Source organism: Schistocerca serialis, chromosome 1 (assembly GCF_023864345.2).
Source record: "Schistocerca serialis cubense isolate TAMUIC-IGC-003099 chromosome 1, iqSchSeri2.2, whole genome shotgun sequence".
In the NCBI taxonomy this organism is placed as follows: domain Eukaryota; kingdom Metazoa; phylum Arthropoda; class Insecta; order Orthoptera; family Acrididae; genus Schistocerca; species Schistocerca serialis.
Genome location: NC_064638.1, coordinates 84,056,882 through 84,074,262, shown reverse-complemented (window position 1 = coordinate 84,074,262; position 17,381 = coordinate 84,056,882). Strand labels below are relative to the sequence as shown.

Sequence of the window (17,381 nt, the reverse complement as noted above, 5' to 3'; positions counted from 1 at the left end):
TCATCAAAGAATCTCTCTTACTTGTGAAGAAAAATGTACCTATAGCAACAAATGCAGCCAACAGTAAGTGAAAAAATTATGAAATTTCATATCTAAAAAAAAAAAAATTTTGCTATGTTTTTGCGCTTCCACTGCTATGAGTGTGAATCCCGAATCCTTCCTGGTCATGCTGACACAATTTTATGAATTTATTTGTACAAGTATAGACAGTAGAAAATAAAATGTCCTGTGGTGCCTCTCCTGCTCCAAGTTGGCCCGTTTAACGTCCTACCCCCCTTAATTCCTTTCGTGCGGTCATAATCACGGCTGACACCGTTTTACAAAAATCCCCTAAGTACGATTGATAGCTCCGCCAGTATACTTCCCTTTTATACATCGTGTACGCGTTACTACTATCATCTGTGTGTGTGTATGCAGGTAACCCATGACTTTTGTCACCTCAGTGTACTTTGAAGGTGAAGTCATAAAATAAGAATATGTCACGTGATTGAGCTGAAGTGCTGCCAGTGCGTGTATGACCGCCTCGATGTACAGGTAGGAGAATATTAAACGCTGTCCTTCCTTTACGTACTCACCGTTGGCGTGTTCGCGGTAGGAGTCGAGGTAGTGGGAGCCGCTGTCGGGCGTGGACTCGCGGCTGTAGGCGGCTGCGCCGGCGGGGAAAACGGGCCCGCGGCTGAAGTTGACGGGTTCGTTAGCTGTCGAGAAGTCCACCGGCTCCGTCTGTTCGTCGCGCGGGGGCGCTGCCGCTGCCGCAGCCGCTGCGGCCGCCGTCGCAGCCGCCGTCAGGTAGGCGCCGCCTGGGTACATGGGGCTGGGCGCTCCGCTGCAACACAAGCAGACGTCGCTCTTGCTACGGACGGAGTGTGCCCTCACCATAGGCTGCTGCTTTTCTACCAAGTACGTCGCATACCCTTTTCTGTTCGATACGTAAGCGCTTTTTCATGACTGTCACTGAGTCTCGTCTTTCTTCCCCAGATTTTCTTTCACCGCGCACTAACAACTTTTCAAAAGAGACTCCCATTTAATTAATACATTGTATCTACTGGGAATTTAAAATATTATAAGTGAAATGAAGAAAAAGGTAGTTGGTAGTAGGCAATGACTGGACGCATCTCTCTAAACACATCACTTACAGTCCCAATTAACACATTACACGTATAACCCATCCCTCATTTTAAATACAGGGTGGCACAAGGGAAAAGGACGGTTTTTAATGAAATAATACTCAGCCAACTTTAAAATTAATGCATGTTTATTTACACAAATTCAAAGCTCATTATTTACCATTTTAGTTAACAAAGTTATTTGTGAAAAATAATGTCGTCAAGGTGATGCCCGTCATTTCGAATGCAGGACTCAAGTCTCTTCTCAAAATCCTCTGTCACACGGACTAAAATCTCTGCAGGGATGGCAGCAATTTCTTGAATGATTGCATTCTTCAACTCGTCCAAATTTCGTGGTTTGTGGTTATAGACACAGTTCTTAAGGCAACCCCACAGAAAAAAGTCAAATAATGACAAGTTGGGAGACCTGGGAGGCCAAGGAACTTTGCCAAAACGTGAGATAATCCGGCCAGGAAATATGCGTCTAAGAACTGTCATTGTAACGAACCGAATTAACAGTAACTGTGGCCCCGTTCTCTTCAAAAAAAATAAGGTCCAATAATGCCAACAGAGCCAAGAGCACACCAGACTGTCACTTTTTCTGAGTATAGAGGACGCTGGTGGATAAGGTGTGGATGCTTTGGAGTCCAGTAACGTAGGTTTTGCTTATTCACGGTCCCGTTTAAATAAAAATGAGCTTCATCGCTGATCGATAAAATTTCATTTTCATTCGATCCCAAAATCACTTGCATTCTGTAAGCGAAGTCTTCTCGTACAGCAAAATCAGTTTCCTTAAGTTGTTCTCGCATTCGGGAGGACGACGGTTCAATCCCGCGTCCGGCCATCCTGATTTAGGTTTTCCGTGATTTTCCTAAATCGCTCCAGGCAAATGCCGGGATGGTTCCTTTCAAAGGCCACGGCTGACTTCCTTCCCCGTCCTTCCCTAATCCGATGAGACCGATGACCTCGCTGTCTGGTCTCCTTCCCCAAAACAACCAACCAACCAACCTTAAGTTGTTCGACTATGAGCATTTTGTAGGGATGGAATTTTAATTCTTTATGCAAAATTCGTCTAACCGATTCACGATTGATTCGTAACTCACTAGCATGACGTCTAGCTGACCGTCCTGGACTTCTGACCGCCGCTTACCTTACCCTTTCAACATTTTCTGGTGTCGTTACTCTGCGTCTCGGGCCAGGATGCTTCTTATCCAGTATGTTTCCAGTTGATCTGGAGTTTCCCACCCATCTGAGGATTGTGTTACGGCTCGGAACAGCTCCATGTCAAACGACATTAAACCGCGCACGAAACAATCGCTGCGTAGCAATAACAGACTCACCACTTTTCACGAAACTGTCATAGACAAACACTCGATGTTGCAAGTCCCACTGCTCCATAGTGACTGAGTAAATGAAATGGCGTCTTGTGTGGATCAGAACTATCCCCACCACGACCACCTTCCACCACCGCGCCCTCAGTACTACGCAGTTCAAAACCGTCCGTCTCTCGTGTGTCACCCTGTAATAAACTCTATTTTGTTTCGTAGGTCATAAATCGTTATTAGATGGCGGCACCTCAGTCTGTATGACACATCTCACATACTCAGTCGACTGCTAGTTCGAGTCTTCTTTCAGACATATGAGCCTATGGATGACATCATTTAACAATAATGCATGGAACTGATTTGCACAGACGAAGACTAAATTTGTGCTTCCTTGAAACGATAGTGGTAAAATAAGATGCTGAATGAACATTTTCTTTCGAAGTGTTAACTGCAGTTTTCCCATTGCAGAGCAACGAGACATTCATTCACACTACCACATACTGAACTTCCAGTGAGCTGCCATCACACGTTTTGCTGCTCATGTCAACACTTAAATATCAAATCTGATGTTTTGACTGTGAAGAAATCATGCGAGATTGCGTCATATGTTCAAATCTCGTTATAAAATCCTGATACTAAAGTTGAAAGCACCGAGCAGCAGTGATAACCTGCAAACATGAGTTAACAACTACTGTAGGATGCTGATTACAATGACGACAACGGCAGCAAGATGAAAACTATTCAGGTACCACTGACAGACTGGACAAATATAAGTCATATTTGGCTTTAAACGACGTTACCAGAATAAAATGGAAGGAGTCGAAAGTTTATCTACCGCTTGTACAGAACCACACCGAGATATAAAAATTGAGAGTGGAAGGGAGACACTAGTTGAGAAGTGGAATGAGACAGAGTTGGAGGCTAATCTAGATATTACTAAACTTGTACATAAAACAAGCTATGGGGGAAACCAATAAGAAATTTGGAAAAGAAATTAAAATTCAGAGAGAAGGAATAAAAACTTTAAGGTTTGGTAATGATTTCGTAATTCTGTCAGAGACGGCAACGGGCTTGGAATACCAGTTGAAAGATAAGGGCACTGGAATCATGTTTATACGAGTAGATGAATTAAATGAGGCAATGCTGAGGGAATTAGATTAGTAAATGAGGCACTAAAAGTGTTGGCTAAGTTGTGGTATTTGTATAGCAATATATGTGATGATTGCAGAAGTAAAGAGGATATAAAATACAGACTGGCTAAAGCTAGACAGATTTTTCTAAAAAAGATAAATTTGTTAACATCGAATATAAATATAAGGTTATGAAGTGTTTTATGCAGTATTTGCTGGAGCAGCCGAATACAGAAGTGAAACGTGGACGATAAACAATACAAGCAAGAAGAGAGTTCAAGTTTCTAGAACGTGATGTTACAGAACTACGCAGGTTCAGTGGTTATGCAGAGAAGAAGAGACTTAGTCGTGTTAAGTAGCGTGGAGAGCTTCACTAAACCAGTCTTCTAATTGAAGGCTACAAGACAATAGTACTCTTTTCAGGTCAGTGCACTTATCTCACATTTTCCAGTATGAAAATACCAGGAAACCTTTTCTTACAATTCTTGATATCTTTCTACGGTTGCAATAATGTGTTCGTTAGACTAAAAACTTTTTACATTTCTTTTAATGTGTGGAAAAATAGAATTCGGAAGAGCCAAGTCTCATGAGCAGAGCGGATGTCCCAACAGTTCGCTATTCAAATGCTTCAGTTTTACCATAGTCAGAGAATTTCTGTGATCAGCTGCAATGTCTTGATGAGGTATTTTTTCCGTTTGCAATAGAAATCTCTAATGGCTTTTCATTTCATTTAATACAAAAGACTTAAACAGTGTTGCATCCTAGAAAACGCCGGCTTTAACCTTTCCTGCCGCCTGTGCGTCCTTTTTTTTCTTTCTTTTTTAGTGGTATTCTACCCACTGCTATGAATGTTGATTGGTTTTTCGAGTTCAGTAGCTTAACCAAGTCCCGTCTACAATAGCAAATTTAGTTTTACTCAACTTTCAACAAATTCGGCACTTACGTTGCACAAAGCTGCACCATGGTTAATTCTTTCTCTGGTATAGTTATGGCATCTGCTATTTTATACACCTTTAATCGCCGATCGTCCAATACTATATTATGCATTATCTCAATGTTGTTCATTTATTAAAATCCAATGTTTTAATTCTGTAATAATCGTCATATAGCTGTTTCAATAATGTAAGAGTTCAGCTTGCACCTCATGTCAGTTATCGCTTACTTATGATTGTTCACCATCCATCTCAAGATAATTGTTTTGGACTTGACATCGGTCACATTCTAACCGCTCCGTATCTCAGTTTGCGGCGGTAGCTCGTACGCCTTCTGTAATAACATACGTTTTACGACATAACACATACTCATTTAACGCCTCGCTCTTGGTTCCGCGCCAAAAAACAAAAGGAAGGAAGTGTGAGAGGAATTTACGGCGCCTGTGACAGAGAGAGTGTCTGGCAGTTGGGCGTGCCGCACTCGGCGCTGCGGCAATGCTAATGCGTCGCTGTAAACAAGGCCCATCTCGCGCGGAGGCAGCGCGGCCTGCCTCGTTACGGCCCGCAAAAACGGCGCCGGCGCCGACGCCCACGCCGAACCCACCAGCCTCTCTTTCCCCTTCCCCGCTGACTCTCACTGCTGAGTCGTCCTCGTGATGGGCGCCCGTCCGCACCAGTATCATTGTTCAGATGAGGCGCTAGGAGTTTTATTTCCATTGCCTCGCACCCTCATTCTTTGTACTTCTTCGCTTTCCTCGAAGAACATACCACCAGCCGAGTTAGATACCTTTTCAGTGTTAGGTTTTTTTTATTTTCTAGAGGTTGCTTGTGAAACGCGTCATGACGGCAAAACAATACCCTGTATTCACAATTGCGCCTCATCGACGTTAATTTTAGGTCTTTTGTATTTTGCTAAATATCTTCAGACTTCCATCGGTTCCATAGTCAGGGAATATAATTTGAAGTGTAGTCGGAATTAGATATGTACACTGAAGACATTGAGCATGGGAGAAATATCAATAGCTGATATGTAGTATCAAGGCGCCGCCGTAGTAACAGGGGAAATGGACTTATTAAGAAGAATGTGTAAAAGGTAGCACAACAAGTTTATAATTGAATGACGTTATTTCGAGATTCGTCCGACTCCACATTAGCTACAAAATCCAATCTGATGTGCTAACGCACTGTTCTTCTTGCTTATCAATGAAGTCATTACATAAAGAAAGGAAACGCACATGTATTACTTGATGGAAGAACTTAATACAGCAAGCTTAAAATAGGACTGATATCCAATAACACTAATATAATGCATCACAAAAATAACGAAAAGAACCTAGTACAAATTGACAACGAAGTCATGGAGTCATTGTCTGAGCTTGTATGCAATACGACAGTTGAAGACAATGACTGGATAGACAGGAAAATAAGCCCCGGAGTAAAAATGGTGTAGAATAGAGAGAGAGAGAGAGAGAAATAAATATAGAAAACAGGTTTGTCAACACCAAGCTTCCAAAGTGTTCGGGAGAGAGAGAGAGAGAGAGAGAGAGAGAGAGAGAGAGAGAGAGAGAGAGAGAGAACAGGTCTGTCAACACTAAGCTTCCAAAGTGTGCGGGGACCCAAACTAGACTCTCGATCAGGAAAAAGGACTACCAAATGCACTGATCAGAATGCGAAATGCGAGTTGTCAGAAGAAGCAACTCGGGCGGGAACTCAAAAATGAGAAAAATAGTACGAGACAATTTACATAAATCGTATGTTACCTTTTCTTGCGCGAAATGAAACATTTCTGAATGACAGCGATGAATTTGGAAACGATTCGTAAAAGTTATTAGCATAGATAGGATGGACATTTCAGAAAACTTCTGAACGATCGAAACTGCTGACGCTCCAAAGTAATGTCGGTTATTTCTCATTTTTCCGTAATGGAATTACTAAGCTTGTATTGAAATATTGTCTTGCGGTTCCACTGAAGAATTAGGTTCATTTGTGAAATATGTGGAAGAATGTTATAGCTTTGTTAGTATACTAAATTGATACTTCTCCTGTTTTACTTTTTAAGCGTCTTTTGACATGAAAAAGATTACAGGACCAGTCGACCATTGTTATCCCAGTATGTTTTGCTTGAGACATCAAGCGACACAACAGCGAACCATTGAGTAACAGAGAGTAATATTTCTGATACAAGGTGGCACGTCACAATTTGTAGGCTTGCATTTTGTCTAGAGAGATTGACGCCCGCGAATTTTTTATTTTTTTTTTATTTTTTTGCAGTAGTAATAATTTCACTGAGACTACTGGAATGATCTCGTGAGAGACGGGTCCTGACCTCGCGGGAACCCTGCTGACGCTGAGGTCCAGAGTCTGTCCCTGCGGGCTGGGCACGTGCGGACTGGCGGAGAGGTGTGGACTGGTCGCCGCCTGCGGGCTAGAGCCCCGCGGACCGGCGTAGTGCGGGCTCAGGCTGCTGGCTCCGTATGCCGGGCCCTGCAACAGAACAACTTTCTACTTCATGTTGCCGTTTGGATGCTGCGTCAGTTCCAGCAGTGGTGAAACAGCATGTGACGGGTCGGACGGCAAACTGTCTCGAGCGGCCTGTGAAATAATATTCTACTGCTTACAAAATGAAATACAATCATTCATTTCATCGTCCGGTGATGGTTTTAGGACTTCAGGTAGGGGACACAAGGAAACTTTCTATACATCGCAATATCTGACCACAGAAATGGTAAAAGAACTCAAGAGAAACAACCAGTGAGGGGTGCATGACGGAAATAAAAATGTGTAATTAATATAACTGTGGAAGTTCTTAGCAGTCATAATGCGTAATAACTGTGGTGGGTGTTTTCCGAATGGGGAAAGCGGAGAAACAAGTCCGTGCTGCTTATGGGGCAACACGCTAAAATCACGTCATCAAAGGCTTTCTCTGGTTTTGGGATCGATGGCTTGTTGGAAAATTTTAAAGACATTTGTGTTTAATGTATGTTAACGATTGGCATAATAAGAATCCTGATTCATGTGTAGTTTGTCTGTAAACCGATTAGCGAGTAGTGCTTGTGGTGGGCAAGGTGGCCCTTTCTGCAAGAACGCGTAACCTGCTGTACAGGCACATTAAGAATCTCTTTCCCGTCTAACAGTGGAAAGCAGATTCTGTTGATGTCGGTTTCTTGTGTTAGTTATGTAGCTGATAAAGTCTGGCTTCCGTATAGTGTTTATACATTTAGTGGAAAATAAGCACTCTCAGCCGTGCCTGAGCATTGCGTTGCCAGAGATTTAAAAGACGTGCCGCGGAAAGGCCGGAAGAACATTGGGAAACAGCCTTTAGGTCCTCCTCGTGACGTAGTTGATTAGAGAGAGTGGAGAATCGCTTGGTCGCTCTTCAGTTTACCCACAGCCAGTAGCATATAACACGAGGTAATGAGGGTTGGTTATAAGATCGTTGAATGGACAACACTAACGCTTCTATGAACTGATATCAGGTAGAGGTTTTGATTTTAGTTTCGTGTCATATTAACCCTTTAAGTTTTTTGAATGTTTGACTAGTTGGTAGAGAGGAACACACTAAGAGGAACTGAGTATTTCTACTAACGAGAACCTCTTCAAAATAAGTTAATACCAGTATATTCAATGCGTCCATCTCAAATGTCTTCGAAAGTATCACTTTCAGTAATGTTATGGATGAATGAGCTGTGGTGGAGTTAGTGTTCCCTCACAGATGAAGGGTTGTGGCTCTTTAAGATCCTTGAGATTGTTAGGAGAGCTTGGAAGCTTTGAATGAAATTCTGATGCTTAATAGGGCAGATGATTCAGCTTACCCTTTTCTCGCATGATATCCTGCGAAACATGTATGATGGCGACAGGCAGATTCATATTTCTAGATTTCCGGAGTGAGTTTACACGGTACCCCACTGTAGACTCTTAACGAAGGTAAGAGTATACGGAATAGGTTCCTAGGTATATGAATGGGTCGAAGATTTCTTAAGTAATAGAACCCTAAACATAGTCGTCAGGAATGTCCCAGGGAAACGTGACAGGCTCGCTCGTATTCTCTGTAAACATAAATAATCTCACGGACAGAGTGAGCACCTATCTACGGCTGTTTGCTAATGATGCTGTGGTATACCGTAAGGTATTGTCGCTGAGTGATTGTTAAGAGGATATAATATGACTTGACAAAACTTCTGGTCGCTGCGATGAATGGCAACTTGCTTTAAATGTAGAAAAATCAAAGTTAATATTGACGAGTAGGATAAAAGAACGTGGCGTTACTACTGTACTACTTGACACAGTCTCGTCGATTAAATACCTGACGTAACGCAGCGGAAGCCATGTGAAATGCAAGGAGCATGTGAGGATCGTGGTAGAGAAGATGAAAATTCTACTTCGGTTTATTGGTTCATCTGTAAAGGAGAACGCGTATAGAACACTAGTTCGATCCACTCTTGGGTACTGCTCGACTGGTTGGGTTCCCCATCAGGTCGGATTAAAGCATAACATCGAAGCAATTCAGAGGTGGGCTGCCAGGTTTGTTATAGGTCGGCTCAATCAACAAGCGAGTGTTACGGGACGCTTCCTGAACTCAAGTGGGAAGGAAAGACGACATGGTTTCGTGCAGCAAATTGAGAAAGTTTAGAGAACCGCTTGAAGCTTGCTGCGGAACGATACTACATTTCGCGCAAAGACCAGGACGATAGGATAAGAGTAATTAGGGCTCATACGGAGGCATATAGACAATCGTTTGTCGCTCACTCTATGTGCGAGTTGAACAGGAAAGGAAATGACTAATAGTGGTGGAAGGTGCCCTATGCCACACACCATATGGTGGCTTGCGGGGTATGTGTGTAGATGAACATGCAGAACTGGAAATATCTCGACATGAGAATTATTTCTGAAGGAAATACTTTTAACCGTATCATCATGTGAAACATGAGGCACCATGTGATCTAGGGGAGCAGAAACGCTTTATGGATGAATTATTCGTAAGAATTGCAAACATGAGTCTATTTCACGGAGCATGTGAGAGTAGTGTGTTGAACTCACACAACTCATACTTTAAAGCACTTGGAGAAATGTGTACAATATATTCACTTTGACGGCTACTCCCAAGGCAACATCTTCGTGTAAGTATTATGTTATCACTGAAAGAAGTGCAGTATAATCATGTTTCCTTGTTGTGATGTGATATATTTCGCGTTACATTGTGTGCAGTGAGCAAATTTTTCGTTTGTGTGGCTATATTGTTCGTAGTTGCTTTATGATTGTTGAAGGTATTTTAATTCCTCTTATAGCTGCGAAAATCGGAACTAAATTTCTTTCCATGAGCAAAGCCTGTTATAATAACCTCCAATAATTATTTGAAAACTATAGAAATAATAATTTGAGAAATAACAGCGGAAAGCGAACAATAGCTTGTTGTCTCTCTTAGAGATTTGATGCCACTGCCGAATTCATGCAAGTTTTTAATCTGATATAAAAGAAAGATAAAATTTACTCGCCTGTCTTTTAGAGTCCGAGATTTTAGTCGAAAATGCTAGGATTAATAATTAAAAATGAGTGGCGAAATGATAGCTGACTGTGGCACTGTTAGTTTACGACATTGACTAGCAAGTAATACAAGTAGCAAAGAAACAGTAGATATCTTTACACGGGATCATTAATATTTATCGTCTTGTTGACAACTCATAATTAATGTTTTCTATGAAACGTCTCCGAATTATTTCAGTTTGTGACTTTAGCAGTAGATATTAAATGTGTGAACACTATTAAGAAAAGTGTACCAGAGTCAGTTCTGCGAGAAATGACCGAAAGGCATAACACGAGCTGGAAGATGCAAATAACGATAAGTGACAGAATAGTTAGCACTTTAATTCGTGTTGTTGCTGTCAGTGACCATGACAACTGAAAGTCTAGCCTTGAAGTCTCCAAACTATTATAATCTAAAACAAAATTAAAATGTAATAGTGTCAAACAATTACAAAGTCTTAGTAATTGCCTCCTGATGTATGGTGAAGATATTACAAATTGATTAATGTAACCAAGAGTGACTGAATTTGAGATAGGTGCAATATTGCCGCGAGTGTGTTTCTGTCGCCATGGCGAATGGAATGCTTGGGAGTGTGACATCTCTAGAATGAAGTCAGACGCTGTACTGTGAGACAATCGAACGCGGATGGGTAAGACGCGCGATGTAACCGCATTTGATTGCGGAAATGTCTAGGGACGGGAATTGTGCAGCAGTACAACTATGAGGTTTTACAGGCTACTGTCTTAGGGATGCACGGAGGGTACCTTGGTTCTTGGAAACCAGCCAGTCTAGGACAATGCTGGAACAGGTAATGGAAAGATGGAAATACTGTCGCGGATAGGTCCGTCATAGTTTCTCACTGGCGGACAATACAGAAACCAACAGTCGGGTCGTTTATGACAATTTGTTCAACTATGTTATCTCGCAGAAGATGTGTGCCTTCGCGGCATCGCACCAGGTTTGTATCATAATGCTTTGAGGAACACTCCACGAACACGACCATACCTGTATTTCATGCCCCCTCCCTCACTCAGCTCACTTGACCTATATCCCAGTGTAGGGCACCATCGAGTAATATTTGCGTGACTTAACTGAGTTACGACCAATCTTCGAAAGTTGTTGGCGCTGAATGAACGGTCATCACTCAGCATGACTCCTCAATGCTTTTATTATCTCGTGGTGTTCGTGCGACGAATCGTCGCCGGCATTGTGGTGGAAAAGATTGCTAATTCAGCGCTCTTGGATATGTTTGTCAGAGTTAAGGAAAGAGCTTTTTATGTAATGTATGTTTTCCTAGGAAGCTACGGATTCATAATGTGACTGGTCATGCACAATCCTCTTGCATGTCGGGTGCGAAAGCAACCATTTTCCTTGGCAGCTACACACGTCACACTATGATTTAGAAGAACGGTCTAGCGGTCACTAGCACCCACTCTTGATTCTTCACTGCCTCACGCACAGAGCGTGATTGGCTCTTACTCGGACTCAGTGTGCTCGACAAATGAACACTAACTGCCTTTATGGCCGCAATTTGTGAAAGCACTGCTACCAGGGGAGATAAAGCAGCAGCCAGCTGCAAGTGGTCGATGGAGATGATTAACAGCGGTTCTCCTCACCCATAAAAAGCAATACATCGCTTCGTTCACCAGTGAAAACGAAAGTGAGGGCGGACGAAACGGGTCGTAAATGGTTCGTAGTGGCTGCTATTTGGAAAATAAGTGACGCGTTTCGATATGAAGCTTCTGTTGTTTCGAACAAGTCCGAAGCCATGGAAATGATTTCGAGCTGAAAACGTAAATAGCACTGGTAATCACAAAAAAGCAATGTGACTTCTGTCACGTAGATTAAAAACCACAATTTACATCGGATGACATTAACTGTAAATATCGATTTAGTGCATCATTTTCTGATAATATCGAAAAGTAACGCCATTGATTGCAATAGTAAGTCTATTCAAGAATGTTAAAAAGTTATTTTGTGGTTGTATCTTATTATTGTGTGTTCTTTGGTTCATAATTTACCAAGTGACAGTTAAAAGCTTTTCACATTCAAAGAACTATTCTTTGTGCTATTTCCCAGTCTTGCTTCTTACATGTATCAGCAAGCAGAAGTCGGAGAAAGTATGTGCGGTGAAGTAAATATAAGGCAAAGGCCGGTGAAAAAAGTTGTAGTCAAGTGAAATACTATAATTCCGTTGGCACTTTGCTACCGAAACAAATTCTTCAAAGACTGTTATACATCTTGTTAACATAAAAAGTACTATGATAGGATTCATCAGGACACTGAAAAGTGCCTGGCTTTTTCCTCCATGCATTACTTACCATAACAGCCAGTTTTTGGCATTGCGGAGTTGTCCTGTGTTAGCCGCTATTTTATCTGATTTATTAGAGAAACTTGCTGAGAGTAATTTTTTTTTTACTTATTCGCCCCAGTTCATTTAAATCGACGGCTTATTCGAAACATCGTTGCAGAAATGTATTAAGTAATTATTTATTCAAATAAATTGTACATCTTTGTACGTTCCTGTCTGTTTAACACACTGACTGCTGCATGCATAGTGAGGGATGTTTCTTCGCCAGGTGAGACCAGTCAACGGCGTTAGACCTGAGCCTCTGCTGTGGCCAACGGCGGCCTTGTGATACTGTAGTCAACGTATTAATAATTAAGCAAGTTGGTGAATATTTGCTGCTTCTAATGTACAGTTGTTGGAAGACAACGATCGAAGATTTACAGGCATGAAATGGCGTTTGCCTTCTTCTTACGTTCTAGAATGTTTTCTCGGCCGTACTGATGTTTCATTATTTTGTCAGATGCACATGAAGTTCCGAACACACTTTTCAAATCATCTGTAAGTTCTACATATTTAATATTATAATTTTTCTTACAATCTCTTTTTCACGTTTATCTTCGTGTTGTTTAATGATTGAAGCTTATATTCCAGGCATCGTTTCTAAACTGAGAAGTTCTTTGGCGTGAATTTCGAGGGTGTGTGTGCGCCTGCTGACGCCAGTGACTTTTAGTTAAACCACATATCCGTCTGTAGGCTGTTGAATTCACTACCTCTCTTTCGTATTCACGCCTTCGTTTTCATAGATAAGGATCGAAAGCCTAAATTATTCATGAGCTGCTTAATTTTTCTAGCTTATATTTTGTCGTGTGGCATTTGTATTCCTGCTACTGACTATTATAACGATATGTTTACGTAATGTGTATACATAAACATACAGTTATAAATGTCCCCGTTCGTAGTCGCTAATTATAACAATATTTACTTTTGTGCTGTAACATATAGCCATAATGAGCGGTGGAAATATATTTGCGAACGCCGACCGTGTGCGGCTGTTTCTTGTTGGATCGTCTGATCAGTCGGAAGTTGCATTTCAGAGGAGAGTAAATGCCTATTCAAAATATAATTATTTTTGGATAGCTCAACATGATTTCCTAAGGGACCGTAGTTTATCATGCATTTACCACTAGAATATGGCGCGGAGAAAATATTTCTCCACATGCAACTTCCGTCCGATTTCTACGAAAGAATTCGTGACTGTGAAATCTCTATTTGGCAGAAACATAAAGAAAATTAAATAACTTCATGAAAGAGTGAGACATAGATTCTATACTAAATAAATAGTCTATACACCAGTTCCGTTTAACTCTGAATTTATGGCAATTAATAGATGAACTTACACTGCAACGAAGGATTTAACATGGATGCCGTTTTGACTGGCACTTCTCTTCTCGTAATGAAAATAATTCCTTAGACGTTTTCACAGACACGTCGCACAATAAATCTGCTACTATGCAGTATTGCACTTTTAGTATTGAACTTTTACTTTACACTAAAATAATATTATTTTTAACAATAATAATACGGCGGCAAGACATGCGCGTCCGACACAAGTTACAAGAGGCCAGAGAAAAAAAAAATCAGTAACTGAGTAACTGTTAATCGAGAATATCTCGTACATCAAAAGTATGTCTAAAAGTGTTATTCTTCTGTCCGTTTCTCGCGCCGCGGTTTTCAAAGTCAGTAACTCACTGCATCTCTGACGGCGCTTCGACAATAAACACGTAACGTCACAGGACGTTCACCTTTTACATTCTCGCAACATTATTTGCTAACTGTAGCTGTTGCCGAGCGACTGCTCGATTAGTGAATGATTTAAAATGATAAGGCAATCACATAATGTTACACTATTTAAATTATAATCTTGAGCAGAAACATCGTGAAGTCTCGATTATTATACTGCGTAACTGCTTTATGACTTATATTAAACTGTTACTCCTGTAGTGATACAACATGTCAAGGATTAGATTAAAGTGTTCTGTAACTGAATGAAATACGCGCGTCTCGTGACAGGATCCCGTAACTTTGGTATCTTCAATTGACACACATATAAGCAGGTCTTAGATGTAGTTTAATTGCTCACCTGTAATTCAAGAATGGCTTGTTCGTCGATCCCCTCTGGTGAACCGGAGTGCGAGCAGGGCGGTAACAGGGCAGAGCTGCTTTCCTTACCTGGGGGCTGGTGGAGGTGACGCTCGACGTGGACAGGTCCATGACGGAGCCGCCGGGTGAGGTGTTGCCCTTGAGCTGGCCTGCCGCTACACACTTGACGGACAGGTTGATGGCCGAGGAGAAGCCGGGCGGCAGCGCCCCGCCGTTGGGATCGAAGTGGTACATGGGACGCGGGTACAGCGGCTCTGTCACCGGTTCCGTCTTCAGCAGCGGCAGCTGCTCCTGCGGCTGCAGATTCGGCTGCTGCTGCTGTTGCTGCTGCGGCTGCTGCTATGGCACCCAACACACAACCATTGTTTTTGAGTTACAGAGGGGACAATTTGGATAAGCAGTCCCATAGTGGGAACAAACTAATGAAGCGCAAAATCAATCAGAGCTTCTAGCTCTTACTTTTGCAGTCCATCACGTACAGGAGACTGTTCTGGCATCGCTGTATTAAATTTATTAACCTCTTTTTGCACGATTTTATCTAACCTGGCGTATATTAGCATGATTGGCTTCTTTCAGCCAATTTGGCTGCGACACCTTATTTTGATTCGAGATAAGCGGATACCAGAACTGTTGAGTCACTCGTCCTGTATGGGTTAGTAAATGTAACACACAGGACGTTTTTCATGAAATGCAAAAGAGTCAAAATACAATTTGCATGATTGGAAATGGTTGCTAATGAACATGTTGGGCGCCATAGCGGATAGCTCAATGATGCAGTCGGCTCACGGAAACAAATCCAGTGACAGCGCCTCTTACTGAAGGCAACAAGCATCTGCTCAGGACCACGTAGCTTTGCTTTCACGTGCTCTGTATGCCACAGAGTATCTCAGGCGTTTCACAGCCATAAACACTGATCTTACCAGTTGTCCTCCGCTGTAGCAGATGCTTGTGCCTATATAACTGACAGTGCACTGAGTTAGTTTTCAACAAACCGGATATCCCGTTCTTCTTACGGCGATCCCGCAGGCAGCCTTGCACCGCCTCTGTCGCAGTGCTCTTCTCCGTCATCTGGAGGGGGGAGAGCTTCGTCCACACAAACATGCATTGACTTACTTCATGCTTGTTCCAGAAGTACTGAGAAGCCAGAGTACAATGAGTGATAGAGCTAACCAATTACACGTATATGCTATTAATTTTGAACTATTTATGTACAAGATGATGGCAGCAATGCATTGTACAGCCCTTATATAATTATATATCCCACGAAAGAACCAACTGTAATATGAGCCAGCGAGTGAGAAACTACTTTTACAATTACATTCACTGCAGACTGCAGTGCAGCACAAAATACCATATTGAGAACACTGTACATTCCAGCGGACAGTGTTCTATCGTTTAATCCACGAACAAGCTGATGTGTTAGCTTCAATGAACTGAGAGTAGTCTGGTATCTTCCTAAAATTATTATTTGACGGAAATTTGCTTGTTTCTGCTTCGACGAGACTAAAGTTACAAACATTCCTCTTAGGAAGAGAGGTTATCCTTTGTGAAAGATTGAGTTGAGATAGAAGCACTGATTGGATTTAAATAATACATTAATTAGTGTTCCATCCATGTTTATAAAACGTTAATTTATAAAACGTTAGTATTCACAATCATCAGATATCCTCGCTTGCTGGCCGCTCGGGGCGCTGCTATGGCTGTGAGTAACAAAAACGAGACGGAGTGTCGCGGCTGTTATGTTAGACTGTGCTTTCACTTTGTTCACGTGCTACGTCTTGTACTGCGACACATACGAGTACAGTGAAGATGTGCGGAATGACTCGGTTTCTATGCGCTATTGAAGTTCAGAATGCAGACGATTGTCTTACAACGTAATTTATTTCGAACTATGTGCATCTTGAGGAAAATGTTTCATCTCCACTGTCGACAGTATCGGAAAACACATTTTGATTTTAGTGTTTAGCAGCGGCAGTTGATATTTGTTTCTTCTTAAGGCCGGCCGCGATGGCGCGTCAGTCTGGAACCGTGCGACCGCTACGGTCGTAGGTTCGAATCTTGCCTCGGGTATGGATGTGTGTGATGTCCTTAGATTAGTTAGGTTTAAGTAGTTCTAGGGGACTGATGACCTCAGATGTTAAGTCCCATAGTGCTCAGAGCCCTTTGAACCATTTTTTTCTTCGTAAGGCCTTTAGCTGCCACACTTTCGTGATACTAATGCCTTCATATTCTTTTTATTTCGCTAATTCAGTTGTTAAAAGACTGATTACAAGATAGTTTGGTTAACGGATATATCTGGTAAACGACCTTTAGATTCCAGTAACTTGTATTTGTTATTTTTTTATTTTCTCAAGTTGGCACGAAAACATTTGAAACATATTAGCGACAATTTCTCAGTCGTGTTGTTACTGCTAGGCCTGATTAACTTAACAAAAATTACACCGGGATGTTTATCACTCTTTTACTAGCAAAATGTACAGTTTTAAGTATACTGGTTCGCTTGTAGACCATGTCTTAAACAATGGGGAGTGTATCTTATTCGTGGATGATTAATAAAGCATGAATGAAAATTCTGTTACTTAAGAATAACTTTAAATGAAACATGTAACATCATTCTATCATAGAGACATTTCCTGAAAGAGAAGGAAAGTCACAATTTAACGCATCGGAAGTGTCAAAAGAAAAAAAGTCTCAAATGGCTCTGAGCACTATGGGACTTAACTCGTGAGGTCATCAGTCCCCAGTCCCCTAGAACGTAGAACTACTTAAACCTAACTAACCTAAGGACATCACACACATCCATGCCCGAGGCAGGATTCGAACCTGCGAGCGTAGCGGTCGCGCGGTTCCAGACTGTAGCGCCTAGAACCGCTCGGCCACACCGGCCGGTTCGGAAGTGTCATGTTAATTATAGACG

At 41.8% G+C, this 17,381-nt stretch overlaps 1 protein-coding gene across 1 annotated transcript in view; it reads right to left on the bottom strand.

Moving 5' to 3' along the window:
• Positions 1-17,381, bottom strand: part of LOC126480242 (trithorax group protein osa-like) — a gene marked incomplete at its 5' end in the record, with an annotated part of 286,292 nt that overhangs the window by 175,072 nt on the left and 93,839 nt on the right. The window contains 3 exons of the mRNA XM_050103963.1: positions 576-826; positions 6,820-6,977; positions 14,534-14,755. Coding sequence (XP_049959920.1) covers positions 576-826; positions 6,820-6,977; positions 14,534-14,755 — 631 coding nt within the window. The remainder of the gene's footprint in view (positions 1-575; positions 827-6,819; positions 6,978-14,533; positions 14,756-17,381) is intronic.